At 40.4% G+C, this 24,619-nt stretch overlaps 2 protein-coding genes across 2 annotated transcripts in view; both read left to right on the top strand.

Annotated features, from left to right (window-relative positions):
• The window catches only part of CCDC67 (coiled-coil domain containing 67), a 140,206-nt gene that overhangs the window by 70,719 nt on the left and 44,868 nt on the right, over positions 1–24,619 (top strand). The window contains exons 9-11 of the mRNA XM_010855167.1: positions 1,402–1,507; positions 8,507–8,704; positions 10,588–10,674. Coding sequence (XP_010853469.1) covers positions 1,402–1,507; positions 8,507–8,704; positions 10,588–10,674 — 391 coding nt within the window. The remainder of the gene's footprint in view (positions 1–1,401; positions 1,508–8,506; positions 8,705–10,587; positions 10,675–24,619) is intronic.
• Positions 12,874–13,889, top strand: LOC104999607 (GTP-binding nuclear protein Ran-like). Its single transcript, XM_010855166.1, has one exon. The coding sequence runs from the start codon at positions 13,202–13,204 to the stop codon at positions 13,586–13,588; it is 387 nt and encodes a 128-aa protein (XP_010853468.1). The 5' UTR covers positions 12,874–13,201; the 3' UTR covers positions 13,589–13,889.

Consider the following 24,619-nt stretch of genomic DNA (forward strand, 5'->3'; position numbering starts at 1 on the left):
GGGGTCGTCCCAGTGCACCAGCCCCAAGCATCCAGTATCATGCATTGAACCTGGACTGGCATCTCGTTTCATACATGATATTTTACATGTTTCAATGCCATTCTCCCAAATCTTCCCACCCTCTCCCTCTCCCACAGAGTCCATAAGACTGTTCTATACGTCAGTGTCTCTTTTGCTGTCTCGTATACAGGGTTATCGTTACCATCTTTCTAAATTCCATATATATGCGTTAGTATACTGTATTGGTGTTTTTCCTTCTGGCTTACTTCACTCTGTATAATAGGCTCCAGATAGCAGCTATTCTGACCAGCGTGAGATGGTACCTCATTGTGCTTTTGATTTGCACTTCTCTGATAATGAGTGATGTTGAGCATCTTTTCATGTGTTTGTTAGCCATCTGCATGTCTTCTTTGGAGAAATGTCTGTTTAGTTCTTTGGCAGCATGGTTATCTTTATTTTTCATGTTTCAACGATTTTTTATTTTACCAATCTCCCTGATGTGGAAGTGAACATTACCTGTTTCTAGTTCTCCAAATTTCCTGTGGAAATTGTACTTTTCATACTAGTTCCTGCCTTTCCTCTCTAGTGCCCATGCTGCTGCTGCTGCTGCATCACTTCAGTCATGTCCAACTCTGTGTGACCCCATAGATGGCAGCCCACAAGGCTCCCCTGTCTCTGGGATTCTCCAGGCACGAACACTGGAGTGGGTTGCCATTTCCTTCTCCAATGAATGAAAGTGAAAAGTGAAAGTGAAGTCACTCAGTTGTGTCCGACCCTCAGCAACCCCATGGACTGCAGCCCACCAGGCTCCTCCATCCATGGGGTTTTCCAGGCAGGAGCACTGGAGTGGGGTGCCATTGCCTTCTCTGTCTAGTGCCCATATGTGGTTGCTATTCCATTTTATAAATTGAGCAGCTGAAGAATAGACTATTTGAGCTTTCTCTGGGCAGGCTGTCAGATTTAATCATTTTGGATCACTTTTATGGAGTAGTTGCTCCCCTTGGACATATCCTGACATAGTTCCTTTCCACAATGTAGAAGCAGGTCAGGTGTATTTCCTTTTTTAAACTGGCTCCCAAGCTATTTTATTATATGAAACAATCATTTTCTTCTTATCCAAAAATCTTATCTACATGTGCAAATTGAGTATTCAGCCAATTTTTAATGTATAATTGAAATTCCATATTAATTACTGTGTTTTATTTTCACTAACACTATTATTTGCACTCAGTTAAATATGTAAATACTTATGGGACCTGAATGTATTAGAACTTTTCATGTGTGTAACTAGAAATGTCTCCAGCAGATTAATAATCTGTCTCTGCAGCCTACTATGGCCTAAATTAACAATGTAATCATAACAATTTATCAAGTTTAACTTTTATTCATTTTAATTTGTAGACTTGAATCATCTTATTTACCGTCTATTAAAGAAACAGAAAAAAAAAGGAAAGAGCTATTTTCAGTGACCCCAGATCAACCAGATCATGAAAAAGAGTTGAACAAGGTATGGTAAATAAGGAGCTCCATTCTTCCAGGCAGATCTGAAATCTTTGAATACAAAGGGAAAAAAAATCTTCCCTCTCACTCCCTTCTTCCTCCTGCTATTGATGTATTTTCTCCTAAGACAATAACCTACCAAGCTGTAATTCTGACACTTCTCAGTGTGAAGCTATAGGGAACACAAACTTCAGGTCATCACTCTACTGCTGGGACACTGCTCGTGACAGGTAGAGGGCCTCGGGCTTCGTGAAAGGCAGTTGATGGCAAGAGTGAGAGCTCAGCCAGGCACTCAGCCACATGCCAGGTGCATAAACGAGGAAGTTGCCTGTGCCAGTTGCTCAAAGTCCTGTTTCCAGGATGGGGCTGGGCTAATTAGTCCTACCTCATAAGGTCATGGGGCTTCCCTTGTGGCTCAGCCGGTAAAGAATCCACCTGCAATGCAGGAAACCTGCCTTCGATTCCTGGGTTGAGAAGATCCCCTGGAGAAGGGAAAGACTACCCACTCCAGTGTTCTGGCCTGGAGAATTCCATGGACTGTATAGTCCATGGGGTTGCAAAGAGTCAGACATGACTCAGCGACTTTGATTTCACTTCAGTTCACTTCATAAGGTCATGATGAGTAAACGAGCTAATACTAGCTGCTACTTAAACAACTCTTGGGCTTCCCTGGTGGCTCAGACGTAAAGAATCTGCCTGCAATGCAGGTGACCCCGGTTCGATCCCTGGGTCAGGAAGATCACCTGAAGCAGGGAATGGCTATCCACTCCAGGATTCTTGCCTGGAGAATCCCATGGAGTGAGGAGCCTGGGGAGCCCCGGTCCATGGAGTTGCAAAGAGCTGGACACAACTGAGCAACTAACATTAAATTGCTCTTGCCATGTGCCAGAAGCTGTTCTAAGGGCTTAGCAAAACCTGATTCTTATATTCCTCACAACCGTCTGATAAAGTGAAAGTCGCTCAGTCATGTCCGACTTTTTGCAAGCCCATGGACTACACAGTGCATGGAATTCCCCAGGCCAGAATACTGGAGTGGGTAGCCATTCCCTTCTCCAGGGGATCTTCCCAACCCAGGAATCGAACTTGGGTCTTCTGCATTGCAGGCGGATTATTTACCAACTGAGCTACCAGGGAAGTCCTCCCATCTGATAAAGTAGGTACTAATACTATCCTCTTTTATATTTGAGGAAACTAAACCACAGAGAAGGTCAGTAATTTCCACCAATATTATAGCTATTAAGTGGCAGAGGCCAGATCTGAATCCAGGCAATCTGGCTCTAGAGTTCATACTCTTCCTTTAAATCCAGAAAATAATGCAAGTAAAGTGCTTAGAACAGGGCCTCCCTAGCTCAGGAGAAGCACCTAATAGATGTTCGCTGCTGTTACTGTTGGTTACACCAAACATGTAGCAAGTACTTTGCCAGCAGCTGGGAACAGGAGTATGAATAAGACCTGGACACTGCCATGGAAGACTCTGTGGGTTTCAACTCTCCTACAAAAAAATACCTCTGTTCTTCCTCTAGTAAAATTCCATTGTGGGTTTTTTTTTCCCATAAGTTTATCCTGGCTGCTACTCACTTTCCTATTCTTTAGGTTTAAGGATTACACAGTATATTCATTAATGTATAGTCTAAACAATTGTTAAAAGTAGGAAAAACCTGGGCATGGCTTTGAATTATCATCCATTGCCCAGAACAGTGCTGAACACAATGAGGGGAAAGAAATATTTAGCGGCCAAATCAATATTAATGCTGAGGTCTCCCATAATTGTATAGGGTCATAAGTTCAACAAACATTTATTGAGTATCTAGTAGGATCCCTGGTGGTGCAGCTGGTAAAGAATCCACCTGCAATGTGGGAGACCTGGGTTTGATCCCTGGGTTGGTAGAATACCCTGGAGAAGGCTGCCGTCTCCAGTATTCTGGCCTGGAGAATTCCATGGACTGTAGTCCATGGGCTCAAAAAGAGCCAGACATGACTGAGTGACTTTCACTTCACTTCAGGACTAGTGCTATTCTGCTTATTTCTGAGGAAATACAATAATGTAAAAGACAAGTCCCATCTCCTGAAAAATTGACTATGAGGCAACTATTAAGTGTAGAAAAAGTTGTTATGAATTAATGAACATTTTTCTTATGTTTTTCACATAATCTCCTGAAACTAATTTTACTGATATTTTAAAATATAATTTGTAAAACTATTCTTTACTGAAGACCCCAGTGAATACCTTATGATGAAAGGTTGATTAAAGACTCCCAAAGTATAGTTATACTGTTCTTAACCTTATAGATTTAGGTAGAGTAATACAGCTTAGTGACAGACGGAATCTACTGGTTCTGCCTAGTTTTGATATGGAGGGAGAGAATGCCAGGCACAAATCTCTGCACAGGCTCTGGGAGGCCTCTAGATGACACATTGCTGTGCAGAAAAGCTAGCAAATAAATTGTGTATAAATAGCTAGAGTTTCCAGGAAGTGTTTGGAGAGAGCATTTCATTCTGTAATAAAACCAACAAGAGCCATATATTATGACTCTTGCAAGTATTTTATTTTTCTCTTTTTTCAATATAGAATGATTTTTAGTCACTAATTTTGTGATAAAATTGACATTTTTAATAAACCCAAAAGTCATTTAGAGCTAGATAAATTAAGCTCATTTAAAGAGTTTTGAAGTATAGCATGCTTTAATATCTAAATGTTGAGAAAATAATAAAAAATAACTTACTCCTTCTTCATGACAGTATATTCATTTTTTCCCGCATTTTAGAAGTACTATTTTAAGAACATGTTAAGCTACATCAGTCCAGTTCAGTCGCTCAGTCATGTCTGACTCTTTGTGACCCCATGGACTGCAGTACGTCAGGCTTCCCTGTCCATAAACATCTCCTGGAGCTTGCTCAAACTCATGTCCATGGAATCAGTGATGCCATCCAACTGTTTCATCCTATGTCATCCCCTTCTCCTCCTGCTTTCAATCTTCTCAGCATCAGGGTCTTTTCTAAGGAGTCAATTCTTCGCATCAGGTAGTCAAAGTATTGGCATTTCAGCTTCAACATCAGTCCTTCCAATGAATATTCAGGACTAATTTCCTTTAGGACAGACTGGTTGGATCTCCTTGCAGTCCAAGGGACTCTCAAGAGTCTTCTCCAACACCACAATTCCAAAGCATCAGTTCTTCAGTGCTCAGCTTTCTTTATAGTCCAACTCTCACATCCATACATGACTACTGGAAAAACCATAGCTTTGACTAGATGAACCTTTGTCAGCAAAGTAATGTCTCTGCTTTTTAATATACTGTCTAAGTTGGTCATAGCTTTTCTTCCAATGAGTAAGCATCTTTTAATTTCATGGCTTCAGTCACCATCTGCAGTGATTTGGAGCCCCAAAAATAAAGTCTGTCACTGTTTCCATTGTTTCCCCATCTATTTGCCATGAAGTGCTGGGACCAGATACCATAATCTTAGCTTTCTGAATGTTGAGTTTTAAGCCAACTTTTTCACTCCCCTCATTCTCTTTCATCAAGAGGCTCTTTATTTCTTCTTCACTTTGTGCCATAAAGGTGGTGTCATCTGTGTATCTGAGATTACTGATATTTCTCCCGGCAATCTTGATTCCAGCTTGTGCTTCATCCAACCTGACATTTTACATGATGCACTCTGCATATAAGTTAAATAAACAGGGTGACAATATACAGCCTTGATGTACTTCTTTACCAATTTGAAACCAGTCTGTTGTTCCATGTCCGGTTCTAACTGTTGCTTCTTGACCTGCATACAGATTTCTCAGGAGGTAGGTAAGGTGGTCTGGTATTCCCGTTATTTTAAGAATTTTCCACAGTTTGTTATAATCCACACAGTCAAAGGCTTTGGCATAGTCAATAAAGCAGAAGTAAATGTTTTTCTGTAACACTCTAGCTTTTTTGATGATCCAACGGATGTTGGCAATTTGATCTCTGGTTCCTCTGCCTTTTCTAAATCCAGCTTGAACATCTAGAGGTTCACTGTTCATGTACTGTTGAAGCCTGGCTTGGAGAATTTTGAGCATTACTTTGCTAGCGTGTGAGATGAGTGCAATTGTGCAGTAGTTTGAACATTCTTGCATTGCCTTTCTTTGGGATTGAAATGAAAACTGACCTTTTCTAGTCCTGTGGCCACTGCTAAGTTTTCCATATTTGCTGCCATATTGAGTGCAGCATTTTAACAGCATCATCTTTTAGGATTTGAAATAGCTCAACTGGAATTCCATTACCTCCACTAGCTTTGTTTATAGTGATGCTTCCTAAGGCCCACTTGACTTCACAATCTAGGATGTCTGGCTCTAGGTGAGTGATCACACCATCGTAGTTATCTGGGTCATGAAGATCTTTTTTGTACAGTTCTGTGTATTCTACATCAGAGGGATGCAATCATAAAATCCAAATTGAGGCACATTATAGAACAACCACAGTGTTCATCAGATAAATTATAAGGAAAAAAATTGGAGAGAGGAGATGGGAGACAAAAGGAGATGCGTAATACTGTGCTGGGCAAATGCGCTTGTACTCCAGCCTCCTACTCTATGCTTCTGCTCTTACGACTGGGTAATTTAGACCCAGCCAGTTCCTTCCCTGAGAGTCTTTTTTTTTTTTTTTCATTTATATTTTTAAATGATGGAGTTAGACCACGTGATTTCCAAGGTTACATCCAACTCTGAAATTCTAAAAATGTTAGTATAAAGAATAGATCCAGGTAAGGGATTGGTGGGATGAAGCCTGAAGCTGGACCACCTGCCTTCCTGACCTGAGTATTTTCCATGTTAGGTCATCCCACTCTGGCTTTTTTCCAATGTGGGAACCACATTCCAGGGCTTTGCTCAGACAGGTTACACAGCAGAGTGTAATCAGACTGCCTGTTACCAGGAATGTGATTTATGAACAGTTGCATATCTTACTTTTCTATCTAATCTGGAAAATAGAGATTGTGGGGATTAAATAAGATGATGTATGTAGAGTATTTAGAGAACACACACATGCATGCAGGCACAAAGAGAGGCTTTAAAAATATAGGAGCTGGTCTCAATGCGTGCACCACATTTAAATCTCTATTCAAACAAATAAATTTAAAAAACATTCATCACACCTCTGATACAAATATAAATTTGATACTGCCTGGGTATTATATGATATTGAGGAATTGTTAATATTTTTAAGACATTATTCTGGTTACATTTGAAGAGAGAGAGCACACTCATAATCTTTTAGAGATTATGTCTTGAAATTTTTAAAGAAGAAATGAAAAAAAGTTTTCGAAGTAAGTTCCCTGGTGTAAATTCATATAAATCCCTTTGTGCATGGCCCCTGCTTAACCTCCAGCCTTACTTCTCACAGCGCACTGAGTCCAGCCTCGTCAGGCTGCTTGTGGCTCACTGAGCGTGCCCCTCCCTCTGACCCCTTTCCTTCGCTGCACTCGTTGCCTGGGAGCCCATCCCCGTCTCTCTCTCCCCTCGGGCTTCTGTTCATCCCTGTGTCAGTCCCAGGCCCCTTCCTCTGGGACCTGTCCTGATACCCACAGGCTGGAGTAAGCGCTGCTCCACCATGTGCTGCTGGCACTGGTTGCTGCACTCTGTTGTAACTGTGTATTTTCCCGCTTCCTCTGATGGACTGTGATTTTCTTTTTCTGAGAACAGTAATTATGTACTTTATCTCAGAACCTCAAGAATCAGAGACAGTGAATTAGAAATGGTGAATGATTTCTAAGGGCCTCCCAGATGGCTCAGTGGTAAGAATCTGCCTGCAATGCAGGAGACACAAGAGACATGGATTTGATCCCTGGGTTGGGAAGACCCCCTGGAGAAGGAAATGGGAACCCGCTCCAGTATTCTTGCCTGGGAAATCCCATGGACAAAGGAGCCTGGAGGGCTGTGGTCCACGAAAGTGCAAATGATTTCTAGGAAGATGAGAGGAGGCTAAACTAAGACAGAGGTAGTAGGAATGGAGAGCAGAGGCAGGACTCAGGAGAGGCTGAAACAGAAGGACCATGGTTTCCTACCTGACTTGATTTGGGAGGGTGAGGGTGGGGAGGAGTCCAGGGTGACCCAGCAGTTTCTACCATGGGAGGTTTAGCGAATGTTAAGAATATGAGATTCCACAGGCTAAGAAAAGTGGGTGATGCTTTTTCATGAACACATGAAGTTTGAAATTTATTATAACATGATTCTGGAAAACACAGTGTTCAGTCACAAATAGTACAGCATAATTTAGTCCCCCAAAAAGCACGGAATTTAGAGCCAACAGTCCTAAGTTCTGTACCTCGTCCTTCCCGTTCATAGTTTATGACTTTGAGCAAGTCCCTTCTCTGAGCCAACTCTTTTCTCCCTAAAAACTGGTTCATCAGTCTCTTGGTGGTAGGGCCAGCACTCGTCCATGGCACCAATCCCAGAGTGGTGGTTTGATGGGTATAAAGTAAGTTCCACAAGACAAGTAAGTTCCACATCCTGTACAACCCAGTGCAACAGTCAACAGTACGGTATTGTGCGGATAAAGATTTGTTAGAAAGGCAGAAGAGTGTTCTTACCATACACACACAATTATTAATAAAACCACAAAGGGACACAGAGAAACTTTTAAAGACAACTATAATGATTATTATGTCTGTGTCCAAACTCACCAGATTTTACCCATGAACTGTGTGCAGTTTTCCGTATACCAAGTATACGTCAGTGAAGCTGGGGGAAGTGCTAGATAATACATTCCCCACCTTCCCGTCAAAGTAGTCACTGAAGTGGTATCAGTAGTTGGTGATGACTTGCACACAGTAAGAAGTAGAAGTGAAAAAGAACTTTTGAAAGTGGAAGGAAAAAGTAAATGAATCATTATTGTATCTTTTTAATTCAACATTGATCAGAAAAGGGGGGTTAGGTGGGGTCTGCCTAAGTTTAAGGTAGGACAGAAAGACAGCACATGGTCAGTGAACCCTTTCAGCTGCCTCTCTGAAGGATTTGTTGCTGTTTTCTGGAAAATATCTGCTGCAGATAAGAAGTCATCTCTATCAGGAGGAAGAGTACCATAGCTCTGAGCAGGAAAGAATGAGGAATGAAATCTCTGACCTAACACAGGAGCTTCATCAGAAGGAGATCACTATAGCAACTGTCATGAAGAAAGCTGCCCTTCTGGAAAGACAGTTAAAAATGGAGCTAGAGATAAAAGAGAAAATGCTGTCGAAACAACAGGTATGCGAGGGGCAGGAGCGCCTGTCCAGGTCACCCTTGTTCAGTGCAGAGTCACCTTGCTTACTGACTGCGGGAAGTGTTCTCTTTCTTCTACGGTTTCTGAGTCTAGCAGCACAGAAATGCCTAGTGGAGTCGCATAACACCTGGGTGAGATAACGCAAAGTGTCATCAACCAAAAACCGGGGAAGCAAGGGGCAGCACAGGACGATTTCTGTAAATCTCACGCCGTCGTCTTCTGGCGACCCAGGTGATCGCCCCCACAGCAACAGCACGCGGTGGTCACAGATTGCTTCCTGGATTTGTTTTCCTTAGTTCGTCAATTAACATTTTTAACTTAAGAAGAGCTTTTACTCCAGCTTTTCATGGACATTTCTCACTCCCATTTCATATATTTATTTTAGAATTTTGAAAAATGGATATTGAAAATGAAGATTAGCTCATATGCACTGAATATTCACCTAATGCATAGCATGGTTCATGGAAAAAAACAGCGATTATAACATTCTACTGTTCAGATACTGCAAGTGACTTCTGAGTCTTCCCTTCCTTCTTCCCTCCCCTCCTATTTATTTTGAAATTCCCTCAATCCTTTGGTGGTGGTGGTGGTTTAGTCACTTAGTCGTGTCCGACTCTTTGCAACCCCATGCACTGTAGCCCACCAGGCTCCTCTGTCCGTGGAATTCTCCAGGCACGAATACTGGAGTGGGTTGCCATTTCTTTCACCACCTCAATCCTGTACTCATTATCAAATTGGTGACCTGCTACTGAAAGTGTAGAGTTTCTCTGCATTATTACCCCAAATATAGTTTTTGAGAGCACCATTCAATAATTTTCTAGATCTGTGATGGTTACTGGGGCTTCCCTGTTGGCTCAGATGATAAAGAATCTGCCTGGAATGCGAGAGACCCAGGTTTGATCCCTGGGTTGGGAAGATCCCCTGGAGAAGGGGATGGCAACCCACTCCAGTATTCTTGCCTTGAGAATTCCATGGACAGAGGAACCTGGTGGGCTACAGTCCATGCAAAAAGTCAATAACAGGGCTATTTAAATCCTGTGTATTGTAAAAATAAGAAAATATTCTGGCTTTGCTCTAGTATAAGCCTTAAACTGTGATTAACCTGTAAAATACACATGAAAACTACAAAAATGAGATGATAGCATTGGCTGCACTGTATAGGAATTGATATTTTACAGGTGTTAACACTGATCTAGGTAGTTGGATTAAGAATGGTTTTCATTTTAACCTTTATACTTTTCTATATTTTTAGACTTTTGTCAAGGAGAATATATTTTATAATTTACAAAAGTAAATCTTTTTAAGGAAAGTGCTTTATGTAGAAAAGAGCCCTAGACAAATAAAAGGTCAGATGCCATGTCTAAATACTGTCAAGTAGAAGAAATTAGGGAGAAAATAAATTAGGAGACAAAATGAAGTAGTCACAAAAAAAGAAGGAAATTTGGCAGGAAGAACAAAACTTAACATGAAATCATATTTGCATGTTGTAAAAATTAATCAGGTAATGAAGAAACTTAATGGACAGTGTTATTCAACCATGTTTTTAAAATTGTGATTTTTTTTCTGGTGATAATTTGCATACCATAAAAAAACAGAAGTGAGAAATGGAATTTGGGAATGGGAAAGGGTAATCAATCAGTATAGTTTGTTTTTAATTTGGCAGCAATCAGGAAAGGAGGGTACAGTGGGGCCTGCCGAAGATCAGAGAACTGAATGAGAATACCTGATTTACGATGAGCCTGCCTAAGTGTCTCCCTTTGCTACTCTTAGAAAATATTTATATTAACAAAGTAAAATTAATTTTCATAGAATTGTGGGCTCTTATTACGAATATCACATTCACTTTTAACTACTAATCTCCTTTCAGATGTTGGATACGAGGTACAAAGCTGTCAGGACTGAAAACACACACCTGAAAGGCATGATGGGAGACTTGGACCCTGGACGGTACATGGTAATGTGCTGACGCCACTCAGTAGCTTGAACAGAGAGCTTGCCTCCTTGGCCAGATACTGTTTACTGAACGCCTCCCGCCTGTCAGGCGTGCAGGAGTCAGGCTGACAAAGTATCTCGTACTTGGATGGAATTTACTTTTATCTGCAGGCTGGAACATTTGAATTTCTGGTTTTCTCCTTGTTCTTTTCTTGAATTGGGCTCAATTCAAATTATTTCCTCAAACATATATTACTGTCCTGGCCTTTGCGTCTGGACTCCTACACCCTGCACGGCCCGACTCCTGTCAGTTCCACTTGATGACCTGCCCCTGAGACTCCAGTCAGAACAGGTAGTTCCAGCCGCACTTGGGCCGATTTGTCTCATAGCTTGTCACTCCCCCCTCATGGGGAACAAGGACCGAGTGGTGCCTTATTAATGTGTCACCAATACTTCCCAACGTCAGGAGGAAAGTCTTCAGTGAATGCTGGTTGAATGAAAAGAAGAATGGATCAGTGAACGATTGAGATCTGGCCTTGTGGTTTTAACTGGTGCCTTTACAGGCTCACACAAGACAGCTTAAACAGGTTACGTGCCTTTCTTTTCAGTTGTTTCATAGAACAGTTGAGGTTTGCTTTTTTACATGTGAAATAGGAGAACGTTTATTTATTGAACTAATAAAATATCATAGTTACTTGTTTATCATTTATTTGCTTTGAGTAAATATTCTGAGATAAAATAATTTACTGCCAGTGCAGGGAATGCAGGGGATCCGAGTAAGGCGATTGCTTAACTTGGCCTCAGATTCCTCACTGTAAAGCGATAAAGTTGGATCACGCATTCTCCATAGTCCTTTCTTAAGTCAGGATTCTGTATTTCTTTCTTTGTCAGTATTTTTATTTTTGAATTTTTAATTGAAGTATAGTTGGTTTACAATATTATGTAAGTTACAGGTATACTACTTAGTGATTCACAATTTTTAAGGTTATTCTCTATTTATAGTTATTATAAAATATTGGCTATATTCCCTGTGTTATACAATATATCCTCATAATTTATTTTATACATAATAATTTGTGCCTCTTAATTCCCTCCTGCTCTCTCTCTATCTGCGACTGTCTTTTTTGTTATATTCACTATTTGTTTTATTTTTTGTATTATACATAGGAGTGGTGTCACACAGTGTTTGTCTTTCTCTGACTTATTCCACTTGGCCTCATACCCTTCCAGTCCATCCATGTTGTTGCACATGGCAAAATCTCACTCTTTTTATAGCCAAGTAGTATTCCATTGTGTGTGTGTGTGTGCGAACCACGCCATCTTTATCTATTCACCTGTTGATGGACACTTAGGTTACTTCCATATCTTGACAATTTTGCTGTGAACATCGGGGTATACGTATCTTTTTGAACCATGTTTTTGTTTTTGTCAGATATTTATATACCCATGAGTGAAATTGCTGGATCGTAAGATAGTTCTATCTTTAGTGTTTTGAGAAACTTCTTTACTGTTTTCCACAGTGGCTGCACCAATTTGCATTCCCATCAACAGTGTATGAGGGTTTCCTTTTCTCCATGTTCTCACCAATACTTGTTATTTGTATTCTTTTTGATGATAGCCATTCTGACAAGTGTGAGGTGATAATCTCATTGTGGTTTCAATTTGCATTTCTCTGATGATTAAGAATGTTGAGCAATGTTTCTTGTGCCTGTTATCCATCTGAATGTTCTCCTTGGAAAACTATTCAGTTTTTCTATTTTTTAATTGGGTAGTTTGTTTTGTTGATGTTGAGTGTATGAGATGTTTACATACTTTTGATATTAACCCTTGTTGATCATATCATATTTTCTTGCATTCAGTCAGTCAGTTCAGTCAGTTCAGTCACTCAGTCGTGTCCGACTCTTTGCAACCCCATAAATTGCAGCACGCCAGGCCTCCCTGTCCATCACCAACTCCTGGAGTTCACTCAAACTCATGTCCATTGAGTCGGTGATGCCATCCAGCCATCTCATCCTCTGTTGTCCCCTTCTTCTCCTGCCCCCAATCCCTCCCAGCATCAAGAGTCTTTTCCAATGTGTCAACTCTTCGCATGAGGTGGCCAAAGTATTGGAGTTTCAGCTTTAGCATCAGTCCTTCCAAAGAACACCCAGGACTGATCTCCTTTAGAATGGACTGGTTGGATCTCCTTGCAGTCCAAGGGACTCTCAAGAGTCTTTTCCGGCTTCCACCATCTTTCCAGCCCTCAGTCAGATGGGCACAGAGATGCTTCTGGAAGTAACATCACGATGGCTGCCCAAGGAGAACCCCAAGTTCAGTTCAAACTTGTTTTGGTTGGTGATGGTGGTACTGGAAAAACTACATTTGTGATGCATCATCTGACTGGTGAATTTGAGAAGAAGTATGTAGCTACCCTGGGTGTTGAGGTCCATCCTCTTGTGTTTCATACCAACAGAGGACCTATTAAGTTCAATGTATGGGATACAGCTGGTCAGGAGAAATTTGGTGGACTGAGAGATGGTTATTATATACAAGGTTAGTGTGCCATTATAATGTTTGACGTAACATCAAGAGTTACTTACAAGAATGTGCCTAACTGGCATAGAGATCTGGTTCGAGTGTGTGAGAACATCCCAATTGTGTTGTGTGGCAACAAAGTGGATATTAAGGACAGAAAGGTTAAGGCAAAGTCAACTGTCTTCCACCGAAGGAAGAATCTTCAGTACTATGACACTTCTGCCAAAAGTAACTACAACTTTGAAAAGCCCTTCCTCTGGCTTGCTAGAAAACTGATTGGAGACCCTAACTTGGAGTTTGTCGCCATGCCTGCTCTTGCCCCGCCAGAGGTGGTCATGGACCCAGCCTTGGCAGCACAGTATGAGCACGATTTAGAGGTTGCTCAGACAACTGCTGTCCCGGATGAAGATGATGACCTGTGAGAAAGCGAAGCTGGGGCCCAGCGTCAGAAGTCTAGTTTTATAGGCAACTGCCCTGTGATGTCAGTGGTATAGTGTGTTTGCCACTTTATTATACAGCTAAGCAGAACATGTGCTTAATCTTTGGATGCTGAAGGAGATGGATGGGCTTTGGAGTGAATGTGGCAGTTTAAAAAAAAAAAACCTTCATTTTTTGGACCTGCATATTTAGGTGTTTTGGAATACAGTTGTTTCCTCCTTGAGTTTCAAATATAAGACTGCTATAGTCACATGACAATATTGAGAGGTGGAATCTTGTTTGTTACTGTCATTCCCATTCTTTTTCATTTAGAATCAGAATAAAGTTGTATTTCAAATATCTAAAAAAAAAAAAAAAGGGTCTTTTCCAACACCACAGTTCAAAAGCATCAATTTTTCAGTGGTCAGCTCTCTTCACAGTCCAACTCTCACATCCATATATGACTACTGGAAAAACCATAGCCTTAACTAGACGGACCTTTGTTGGCAAAGTAATGTCTCTGCTTTTGAATATGCTATCTAGGTTGGTCATAACCTTCCTTCAAAGGAGTAAGCGTCTTTTAATTTCATGGCTGCAGTCACCATCCGCATTGATTTTGGAGCCCAAAAAAATAAAGTCTGACACTGTTTCCACTGTTTCCCCATCTATCTCCCATGAAGTGATGGGACCAGATGCCATGATCTTTGTTTTCTGAATGTTGAACTTTAAGCCAACTTTTTCACTCTCCTCTTTCACTTTCATCAAGAGGCTTTTGAGTTCCTCTTCACTTTCTGCCATAAGGGTGGTGTCATCTGCATATCTGAGGTTATTGATATTTCTCCCAGCAATCTTGATTCCAGCTTGTGCTTCTTCCAGTCCAGCGTTTCTCATGATGTACTCTGCATATAAGTTAAATAAGCAGGGTGACAATATACAGCCTTGACATACTCCTTTTCCTATTTGGAACCAGTCTGTTGTTCCATGTCCAGTTCTAACTATTGCTTCCTGACCTGCATACAGGTTTCTCAAGAGGCAGGTCAGGTGGTCTGGTATGCCCATCTCTTGAAGAATTTTCCACAGTTTATTGTGATCCACATAGTCAAAGGCTTTGTCATAGTCAATAAAGCAGAAACAGATGTTTTTCTGGAACTCTCTTGCTTTTTCCTTGATCCAGTGGATGTTGGCAATTTGATCTCTGGTTCCTCTGCCTTTTCTAAAACCAGCTTGAACATCTGGAAGTTCATAGTTCACGTATTGCTGAAGCCTGGCTTGGAGAATTTTGAGCATTACTTTACTAGCGTGTGAGATGAGTGCAATTGTGCGGTAGTTTGAGCATTCTTTGGCATTGCCTTTCTTTGGGATTGGAATGAAAACTGACCTTTTCCAGTCTTGTGGCCACTGCTGAGTTTTCCAAATTTGCTGGCAGTAGGTTGTCTTTTCAATTTGACATTAGTTTCCCTTTAATTAAAAGAAATGGTGGCCCACTCCAGTGCTCTTGCCTGGAGAATCCCGGGGAGCCTGGTGGGCTGCCATCTATGGGGTCTCACAGAGTCGCACACGACTGAAGCGACTTAGCAGCAGCAGCAGCAGCATTTGTTTATTTTTGCTTCTGTTTGCTTTGTTTCAGGAGATAGATGCCAAAAAATATTGCTACCATTTGCATCAGAGTGTTCTGTGATGATACTGTATTTCTGTGAGAGTATGTCCTTAATTCTCCTAGTAGTCCACAATCTAGCCTCAAAGAATAGAATCACTCTGGACGCTTTCTGCATTCTTCTTTGCACCTCGTTATGGATCCTGTGATTGGAGTATGTGCTGTGCTATGCTTAGTCACTCAGCTGTGTCTGACTCTTTGGACCCCATGGACTGTAGCTCACTAGTCCATGGGGATTCTCCAGGCAGGAATACTGGAGTGGGTTGCCATGCCCTCCTCCAGGGGATCTTCCCAACTCCGGGATCAAACCCAGGTTTCCCTCATTGCAGGCAGATTCTTTACCGTCTGAGCCACCAGGGAAACCCCAATGGAGTATAGATAAAAATAAGGTATATGTGATTTCCCTGTCTGTTACAGAAAGTCTTGTGACACAAGGACTGTTTTTCCTAACTTGTATACACGAAAAAATTAAATTGGATCCTGCCTTCATCTATGGCTTTCTGCTCTCTCTCTCTCAAAAAAGTAGTTTTTGTGTTATTTTTCAGAATCTCAGTCTGAATGTCTGTAGTTGTGCGTTCTGCTTCATTACAGCCCCCACTAAGCCACTTCATTTTGACTCCTGTCGGCATTTGGCTCTGTTTGCTTTTTTGTTTTCAAATTTTCAAGAAATAAAACACAGAAAGATGTGTAAATAAGCAGCTAATTACCCCCGTGTCCATCCCCAATCCCAGTTTGGACTCCAGAGATACTCAATGCTAACCAACTACTGTACTGCATTCTATAAAACATTTTCCTTGCTTGTGCAAACACTTAGATGGGATGAGTTGAATGTTCTTTTACAGAAATACATGTATAACATTTACATTGGGCCTTCCCTGGTGGCTCAGTGGTAAAGAATCCGCCTGCCAGTGCAGGAGATGTAGGAGACTCAGGTCTGATCTCTGGGTTGGGAAGATCCCCTGGAGGAGGGCATGGCACCTACTCCAGTATTCTTGTAAAAAATAATAACAATTCAAACTTTATTATTATTATTATTTTTTACAATATTGTATTGGTTTTGCCATACATCAACATGAATCTGCCACGGGTGTACACGTGTTCCTCATCCTGAACCCCCCTCCCAACTCCCTCCCCATACCATCCCTCTGGGTCATCCCAGTGCACCAGCCCCGAGCATCCTGTATCATGCATCGAACCTGGACTGGCCATTCATTTCACATATGATATTATACATGTTTCAAATCTCCCAAATCATCCCACCCTCGCCCTCCCCCACTCCAGTATTCTTGCCTGGAGAATCCCATGGACAGAGGAGCCTCGCAGGCTACAGTCCATGGGGTCGCAAAAAAGACCAAGTGATTAGATGATGACAGTAATGTTAGATGATGACAGTAACACACGACTAAGTGATTAGATTACAATAACAACAATATATACATTATTCTAAACTGCCTTTTGACTATATATCATGGATATTTCTACAAGTCAGTAGAGAAACATCTTTTAATTTTTCTTAATTTTTCAGAAAAAAAATATATACTCATGTAAAATACATATACGTTTTAGTGAATTGAAGCATAACTCATATACCAGTGATTTTAGTGAGTGTTGTAACTCTTTTTCTCGTTTCTCCCCTTCCCTCCATTTCTCCAGCCACCTCATAACCGATCCATTAGATAACATGTTAACTCTTCGGTATGCATCATTTTATGTTTTTTCGTGTGTGTGTGTGTGTGTGTGTGTAGTCATATACCTATTCAGGGGTTTTAACTTTTTTTAAAAATGGATTGCGTTTTGTACACTTATCTGTGTCTTTTATCCTTTGTTAATCCTTCTAAGTCAGCAAGTTTAGGTTTTATCGGATTATATAGTAGCTTAAGAATATCTCATGATTTTCATGAAAAAATTCAGCTGTTTTTCCAGAATTACAGTTGGGGTTAGGGGTACTGACTCCATGCAGTCCAAAGTCTGCAGCTAACTTTACAGCCAGCCTTCCTCCATATCTGAGGATTCAACCAATTGCAGATGTGTAGTGCTATAATGCATATTTAGGAAAAATGAAAAAATCCATGTACAAATCCACACAGTTGAAACTCATGTTGTTCAGGGGTTAACTGTAATTCATTCATAATTAACAACTCTATCTCTAGATTTTTACACAGAAACACAATACTATGAAAAACATCCTTGTCCATACATCTTGGAATAGCTTCCTGAGAATGCAATTGCTAATTCAAAGGATATGTATCTTTTAATTTTAAAATATTTGTTGTCAAATCATATTTCTACCCTCTCTATAAGAGAGTAACCTTTTATTTCATCCTTACTGGCAATAGGTGTTATTGCTCTTTTAAATTTTTGCTGGTCTGATGGGTATAGTGATTTCTCAATAGTCTTTTAATTTACATTTTCCTGACTGCAGAGGGCATATTTTTGCATATTTATTGGCATATTTATTGGCAATATACTATGACCTAGTTATATTTTTTGATCATTTTCCTTGGGCAAAGCTGAAACTCATTTTCTTTGGGCTTTCTTTTTTTCTTGTCAGTTTATAACAGCATTTTTCTAATTTGTTGTTTCTAACTTTTATATCTTTTGTCATATGAAATGTTTTAAACTTTTATTTGTCAAACATGTACAATTTTTTGTTTATAGCTTCTGAATTTCCTTCCTTGTGTAACATGGTTCTTCTAACTTCTGGACAATATGTATAATTTCTTCAAAGATTTTTATATTTTTCATCTAAATTTTTAATTCATTTGAATTACACTTTTGCATGTAGTATAAAATAGGAATCCAATTAAAGATTTTTTATAATAAATGTTAAGCTCAATTAATTCAATTTCTCCTGATAATTTCCTGTTGGATTTTACTTGGAATTGAATTAAGCTTATATATTATCTTTGAAAGAATTGGCATTTCTATAAAAGTAAATTTCCCTATCCAGTAATATGGCATGGCTTTCTATTTCTTCATCTCTTATTTTATGCTTTTCAATAAGACCTTACAGTTTTCTTCATATAGTTTCTGTACCTTTTAAAACTTATTCTCTTTTAAAACTTATTCTCTTTCTTTTTAAACTTATTCTCAAGTATTTTATAGTTCTTGTCACTATTGTAAGTGGAATATTTTCCATTTTCCATATCCAAAAACTTACTGTAAATATAGAAAAAAAAAAGTCAAACTACCTTTTAACTGTAGTAGGCTTTTTACTAGAGGTTCTTAAGTGTTTTGACATATGTAGTTGCATCAACAAAAATAGTTGTATCTCTTCTAGTGTTCATGACAGTAATTTTTGTCATATTGAACTTGCTGAAACTTCCAAGAGAATATTAAGTAATCATAGTGATCATTGGCAAATTTGTCTAATTTCTGATTTTAGGTGAAACCATTTTAGAGTTTTACTATTTAGGATAATATTCTTGATTTATGGTCTTTATTATGTCTTTCTATTCCTGAAATTACTTAGAGTTTTTAAGATTTGCTTCTGTTTTATCAAATGCCCATTCAACATACATGACATCATGTAGTTTTTATCCATTAGTTTTTTGATGTGTAATACACTGTGATTGATAGATTTCCTGATATTGATCCACCTTTAAATTCATGGAATAAACCTTTTTGATCATTCTATTCATTTTTGAGTGGTGTCATAACAGACTGCCACAAACTGAGTGTCTGAAGACAATAGAAACTTACTGTTGTATAGTTCTGGAAGCTAGAAGTCTAAACTCAAGGTGTCAATAAAACTATGAAAAGAAAAAGAAAGTGAAGTAGCTTAGTCATGTCCAGTTCTTTGCAACCCCACAGACCGTAGCCTACCACACTCCTCCATCCATGGTATTTTCCAGGCAAGAGTTCTGGAGTGGGTTGCCTTTTCCTTCTCCAGAGGATCTTCCCGACCGAGGGATCAAACCCGGGTCTCCTGCATTGTAGGCAGATGCTTTACCCTCTGAGCCACCGGGGAAGTCTCAGTAGGACTGTGCTCCCTCTGAAGTCTTTGGGAGGGATTTGCCCTTGCCTCTCTGTAGCCTCTAGTGATTTGCCGACACTCTGTCAGTCCTTGGCATGTCCATGCATTGCCCCAGTGCCCTGTCTTCACACGGCCATCTTTCTTTCTTTCTTTTTGTTTCTTCATACCATCTTCCCTCTATGTATGTCTGTTCTGGTGTCCAGATTTCCCCTTTTTGTAGAATCCCTGTCATGTTGGATTAGAGTCCACCTTAATGACCTCATTCCTTATTTGGTTACCTCTGTAAAGATCCTATTTACAAATAAGATCACATTCTAAGGTATTAGTAATGGCTTGGACTTCAACATATAACAGTCATACTCTTAACAGTTTTAATATATTACTGGCTTCTATGTAGTAATATTTTATTTAGAAATTAAGATTTGTGTATATAAATGAGATTTGTATATAGTTCTCTTTTTTCCAGCTTGTTATATAGTTATGTTGGCTTTATAACATAAATAGAGAGTTTTCCATATTTATGAGTGGTCTGCCATAGTTTAAATAATATTGGAATTACAGGTCTTTAAAGGTTAGAAGGAACTTAGCTATGAAACCATCTTGATATTGAACCAGTGAAGATAAACCAAAATGGAAAAGAATATAAAGGAGAATGTGTATATATAGATAGATAGATACCACTCCAAGGTGGCGGATAGAAGGACATGTGCTCATCTTCTTTACAACTCACTTTTGAACAACAATCGATAGGAGAATCTTGGATCCCACCAAAAAAAGATACCCCACACCCAAGGGCAAAGGAGAAGTACCAGAAAGATGGTTGGAGGGGTGAAATCAAGTATACAATCAAACTCCAACCCACCACAGATGCTCAGAAGGCTCACCATGAGACATCACAGAGACTGAGCCAGACCTGCCATTGAGTGTTTGAATGTCTCCTGCAGAGGTATGGATTGTCAATGGCCTGCCGCAGGGGCAGGGTCTCTGTGTGCAGCAGACCTGGGTGTGGCATAAGCCCTCTTAGGAGGTCGCCAATAACCCCACCACAGAGCCGCCAGAACTTACACAGGACTGGGGAAACAGACTCTTGCAGGGCACAAACAAAACTTTGTGCAAACCAGGACCCAGGAGAGAGGAGCAGTGACCCCACAAGAGACTGACCCAGACTTGCCCGTGAGTGTCCAGGAGTCTCGGGCAGAGGCATAGGTCGGTGGCCTGCTGCAGGGTCTGGGGCACCAAGTGTAGCAGTGTGTGAGGAGGTTGCCATTTTCTTCATTACCTCCACCATAGTTTGGTCTCAGGTCAAACAACAGGGAGGGAACACAGTCCCAGCCATCAACAGAAAATTAGATTAAAGGTTTACTGAGCATGGCCCTGCCCATCAGGACAAGACCAAGTTTCCCCCTCAGTCAGTCTCTCCCATCAAGAAGGTTCCATAAGCCTCTTATCCTTCTCCATCAGAGGAAGACAGAATGAAAACCACAATCACAGAAAACTAATCAATCTGATCACATGGACCACAGCCTTGTCCAACTCAATGAAACTGTGACCCATGCCATGTAGGGTCACTCCAGACAAATGGGTCATGGTGGAGAGTTCTGACAAAACGTGATCCACTGGAGAAGGGAATGGCAAACCACTTCAGTATTCTTGCCTTGAGAACCCCATGAACAGTATGAAAAGGCAAAAAGATATGACACTGAAATATGAGCTCCCCAGGTCGGGAGGTGCCCAATAAATTACTGGAGAAGAGAGGAGATATAACTCCAGAAAGAATGAAGAGAAACACCCAAAGCAAAAACAACACCAAGTTGTTGATGTGGAAGTTGGTGATGGAAGTAAAGTCCAATGCTATAAAGAGCAATATTGCATGGGAACCTGAAATGTTAGGTCCATGGATCAAGGTAAATTGGAAGAGGTCAAACAGGAGATGCCAAGAGTGAACATCAACATTTTAGGAATCAGTGAACTAAGACAGACTGGAATGGGTGAATTTAACTCAGATGACCATTTTATCTACTACTGTGGGCAAGAATCCCTTAGAAGAAATGGAGTTGGCAGCATAGTCAACAAAAGAGTCCAAATGCAGTACTTGGATGCAATCTCAAAAACGACAGAATGATCTCTGTTCGCTTAGAAGGCAAACCATTCAATATCATGGATCCAAATCTAGGCCCCGACCAGTAATGCTGAAGAAGCTGAAGTTGAACAGTTCTGTGAAGACCTACAAGACCTTCTAGAACTAACACCCCAAAAATCTGTCCTTTTCATTATAGGGGATTGGAATGCAAAAGTAGGAAGTCAAGAGATACTTGGAGTAACAAGCATATTTGGCCTTGGAGTACAGAATGAAGCAGGTCAAAGGCTAATAGAGTTTTGCCAAGAGAATGCACTGGTCATAGAAAACACCTTCTTCCAACAACACAAGAGAAGACTCTACACACAGACATCACCAGATGGTCAATGTCGAAATCAGACTGATTATATTCTTTTTGCAGCCAGAGATGGAGAAGCTCTATACAGTCAGCAAGAACAAGACCAGGAGCTGACTGTGGCTCAGATCATGAACCAAACTCAGACTTAAATTGAAGAAAGTAGGGAAAACCACTAGACCATTCAGGTATGACCTGAATCAAATCCCTTATGATTATACAGTGGAAGTGACAAATAGATTCAGTGCTTTAGATCTTATAAGAGTGCCTGAAGAACTATGGACAGAGATTCATAACATTGTATAGGAGGTGGTGATAAAAACCATCCCCAAGAAGAAAAAAGGCAAAATGGTTTTCTGAGGAGGCCTTACAAATAGCTGAAAAAAGAAGAGAAGCAAAAGACAAAGGAGTAAAGGAAAGATATACTGATTTGAATGCAGAGTTCCAAAGAATAGCAAGGAGGATAAGAAAGCCTTCCTCAGTGATCAATGCAAAGAAACAGAGGAAAACAATAGAGTGGGAAAGACTAGAGATCTCTTCAAGAAAATTAGAGATACCAAGGGAACATTTCATGCAAAGATGGGCTCAATAAAGGACAGAAATGGTATGGACCTAAGAGAAGCAGAGGATATTAAGAAGAGGTAGCAACAAAACACAGAAGAACTGTACAAAAAAGATCTTCATGACCCAGATAACCACAAGGGTGTGATCACTCACCTAGAGCCCGACATCCTGGAATGTGAAGTTAAGTGGTCCTTAGGAAGCATCACTACAAACAAAGCTAGTGGCGGTGATGAATTCCAGTTGAACTATTTCAAATCCTAAAAGTTGATGCGGTTAAAGTGCTGCACTCAATATGCCAGCAAATTTGGCTAACTCAGCAGTGGCCACAGGACTGGAAAAAGTCTGTTTTCATTGCAATCCCAAAGAAAGGCAATGCCAAAGAATGTTCAAACTACTGCACAATTGCACTCATCTCACACGCTAGCAAAGTAATGCTCAAAGTTCTCCAAGCAAGGCTTCAATAGTACATCAACAGTGAACTTCCAGATGTTCAAGCTGGATTTAGAAAAGGCAGAGGAACCAGAGGTTAAATTGCCGACATCTGTTGGATCAAGGAAAAAGCAAGAGAGTTCCAGAAAAACATCTATTTCTGCTTTATTGACTATGCCAACGCCTTTGACTGTGTGGATCACAATAAACTGTGGAAAATTCTTCAAGAGATGGGCATACCAGACCACCTGACCTGCCTCTTGAGAAACCTGTATGCAGGTCAGGAAGCAACAGTTAGAACTGGACATGGAACAACAGACTGGTTCCAAATTGGGAAAGGAGTACGTCAAGACTATATTGTCACCCTGCTTATTTAACTTATATGCAGAGTACATCACGTGAAATGCTGGGCTGCATGAAGCACAAGCTGCAATTAATACTGCTGGGAGAAATATCAATAACCTCAGAAATGCAGATGAAACCACCCTAATGGCAGAAAGTGAAGAAGAATTAAAGAGTCTCTTGATGGAAGTGAAAGAGGAGAGAGTGAAAAAGTTGTCTTAAACTCAACGTTCAGAAAACTAAGATCATGGCATCCAGTCCCATCACTTCGTGGCAAATAGATGTGGAAACTTGGAAATAGTGACAGACTTTATTTTTGGGGTTCCAAAATCACTACAGATGGTGACTGCAGTCATGAAATTAAAAGACTCTTGCTCCTTGGAAGAAAAGCTATGACCAACCTAGACAGCATATTAAAAAGCAGAGACATTACTTTGCCAACAGAGGTCCATCTAGTCAAAGCTATGATTTTTCCAGTAGTCATGTATGGATATGAGATTTGAACAATAAAGAAGGCTGAGTACTAAAGAATTGATGCTTTTGAACTGTGGTGTTGGAGAAGACTCTTGAGAGTCCCTTGGACAGGAAGGAGACCCAGCCAGTCCATCCTAAAGGAAATCAGACCTGAGTATTCATTGGAAGGACTGATGATGAAGCTGAAACTCCAATACTTCGGCCACCTGTTGGGAAGAACTGTCTCATTGGAAAAGCTCCTAATGTTGGGAAAGATTGAAGGCAGGAGAAGAAGGGGATGACAGAAGATGAGATGGTTGGATGGCATCACTGACTCAATGGGCATTGAGTTTGAGCAAACTCCAGCAGTTGGTGATGGACAGGGAGGCCTGGCGTGCTGCAGTCCATGGGATTGAAGAGTCGGACAAGACTGAGTGAACCGAACTGAGCTGTGTACATGTGTGTATAGCTGAAGTTTCAGTGAGGCAGATCTCAGTTACCTTTCCCTTCTCTTTTATGGTACTTGGTATATTCAGATTTCCCTTCTTCTTAGGTTGTTTTGGTGATTACCCATTCCAATATGTTTCTTGTTACCAAAGTTAGGAATATCCTAGAGTTCTTTGCATCTTTCCAGATCCTGGATTTATGTTTTATTTCTTGTTTCTAAACATGTATAGTTTAGCTCTCTCTCTTTTTTTAAGTCTGGCACACAAAGGCATTGCTTATTATTCATTATTGCTGTCTTTTATTAATTTCCTCTTCCTGGTTTATTTTGTTGCACTTTGTCTGATACCTTTTTAAAAATTGTGTATGTGTTTATCTGTTTTTTCGCTGCTCTGGGCCTCTGTTGCTGTCTGCGGGCTTTCTCTGGTTGTGGCAAGTTGGGGCTGTTCCCCAGTTGTAGTGCGTGGCTGTGGTGGCTTTTTCCATCTTATGAATGAAAGTTGGTGTTTTTTATTCAATCTCTGCTCATTCCATTCCCCAACCCCCCACCCAGACTGCCCGTGACAACCACCATTCTACCTTCTGTTTCTGTCAGTTTGACTTTTTTTAAAATTCCACATATAAGTGCAAACATACAGTATTTGCTTTTCTCTGTCTGGATTATGTCACTTAACCTAATGTCCTCTGGGTTCATCCATGTTGTCTTAAATGGCAGGATTTCCTTCTTTTATGGCTGAGTAGT

Source organism: Bison bison, unplaced genomic scaffold (genome assembly GCF_000754665.1).
Source record: "Bison bison bison isolate TAMUID 2011002044 unplaced genomic scaffold, Bison_UMD1.0 scf7180017864356, whole genome shotgun sequence".
Lineage (NCBI taxonomy): Eukaryota > Metazoa > Chordata > Mammalia > Artiodactyla > Bovidae > Bison > Bison bison.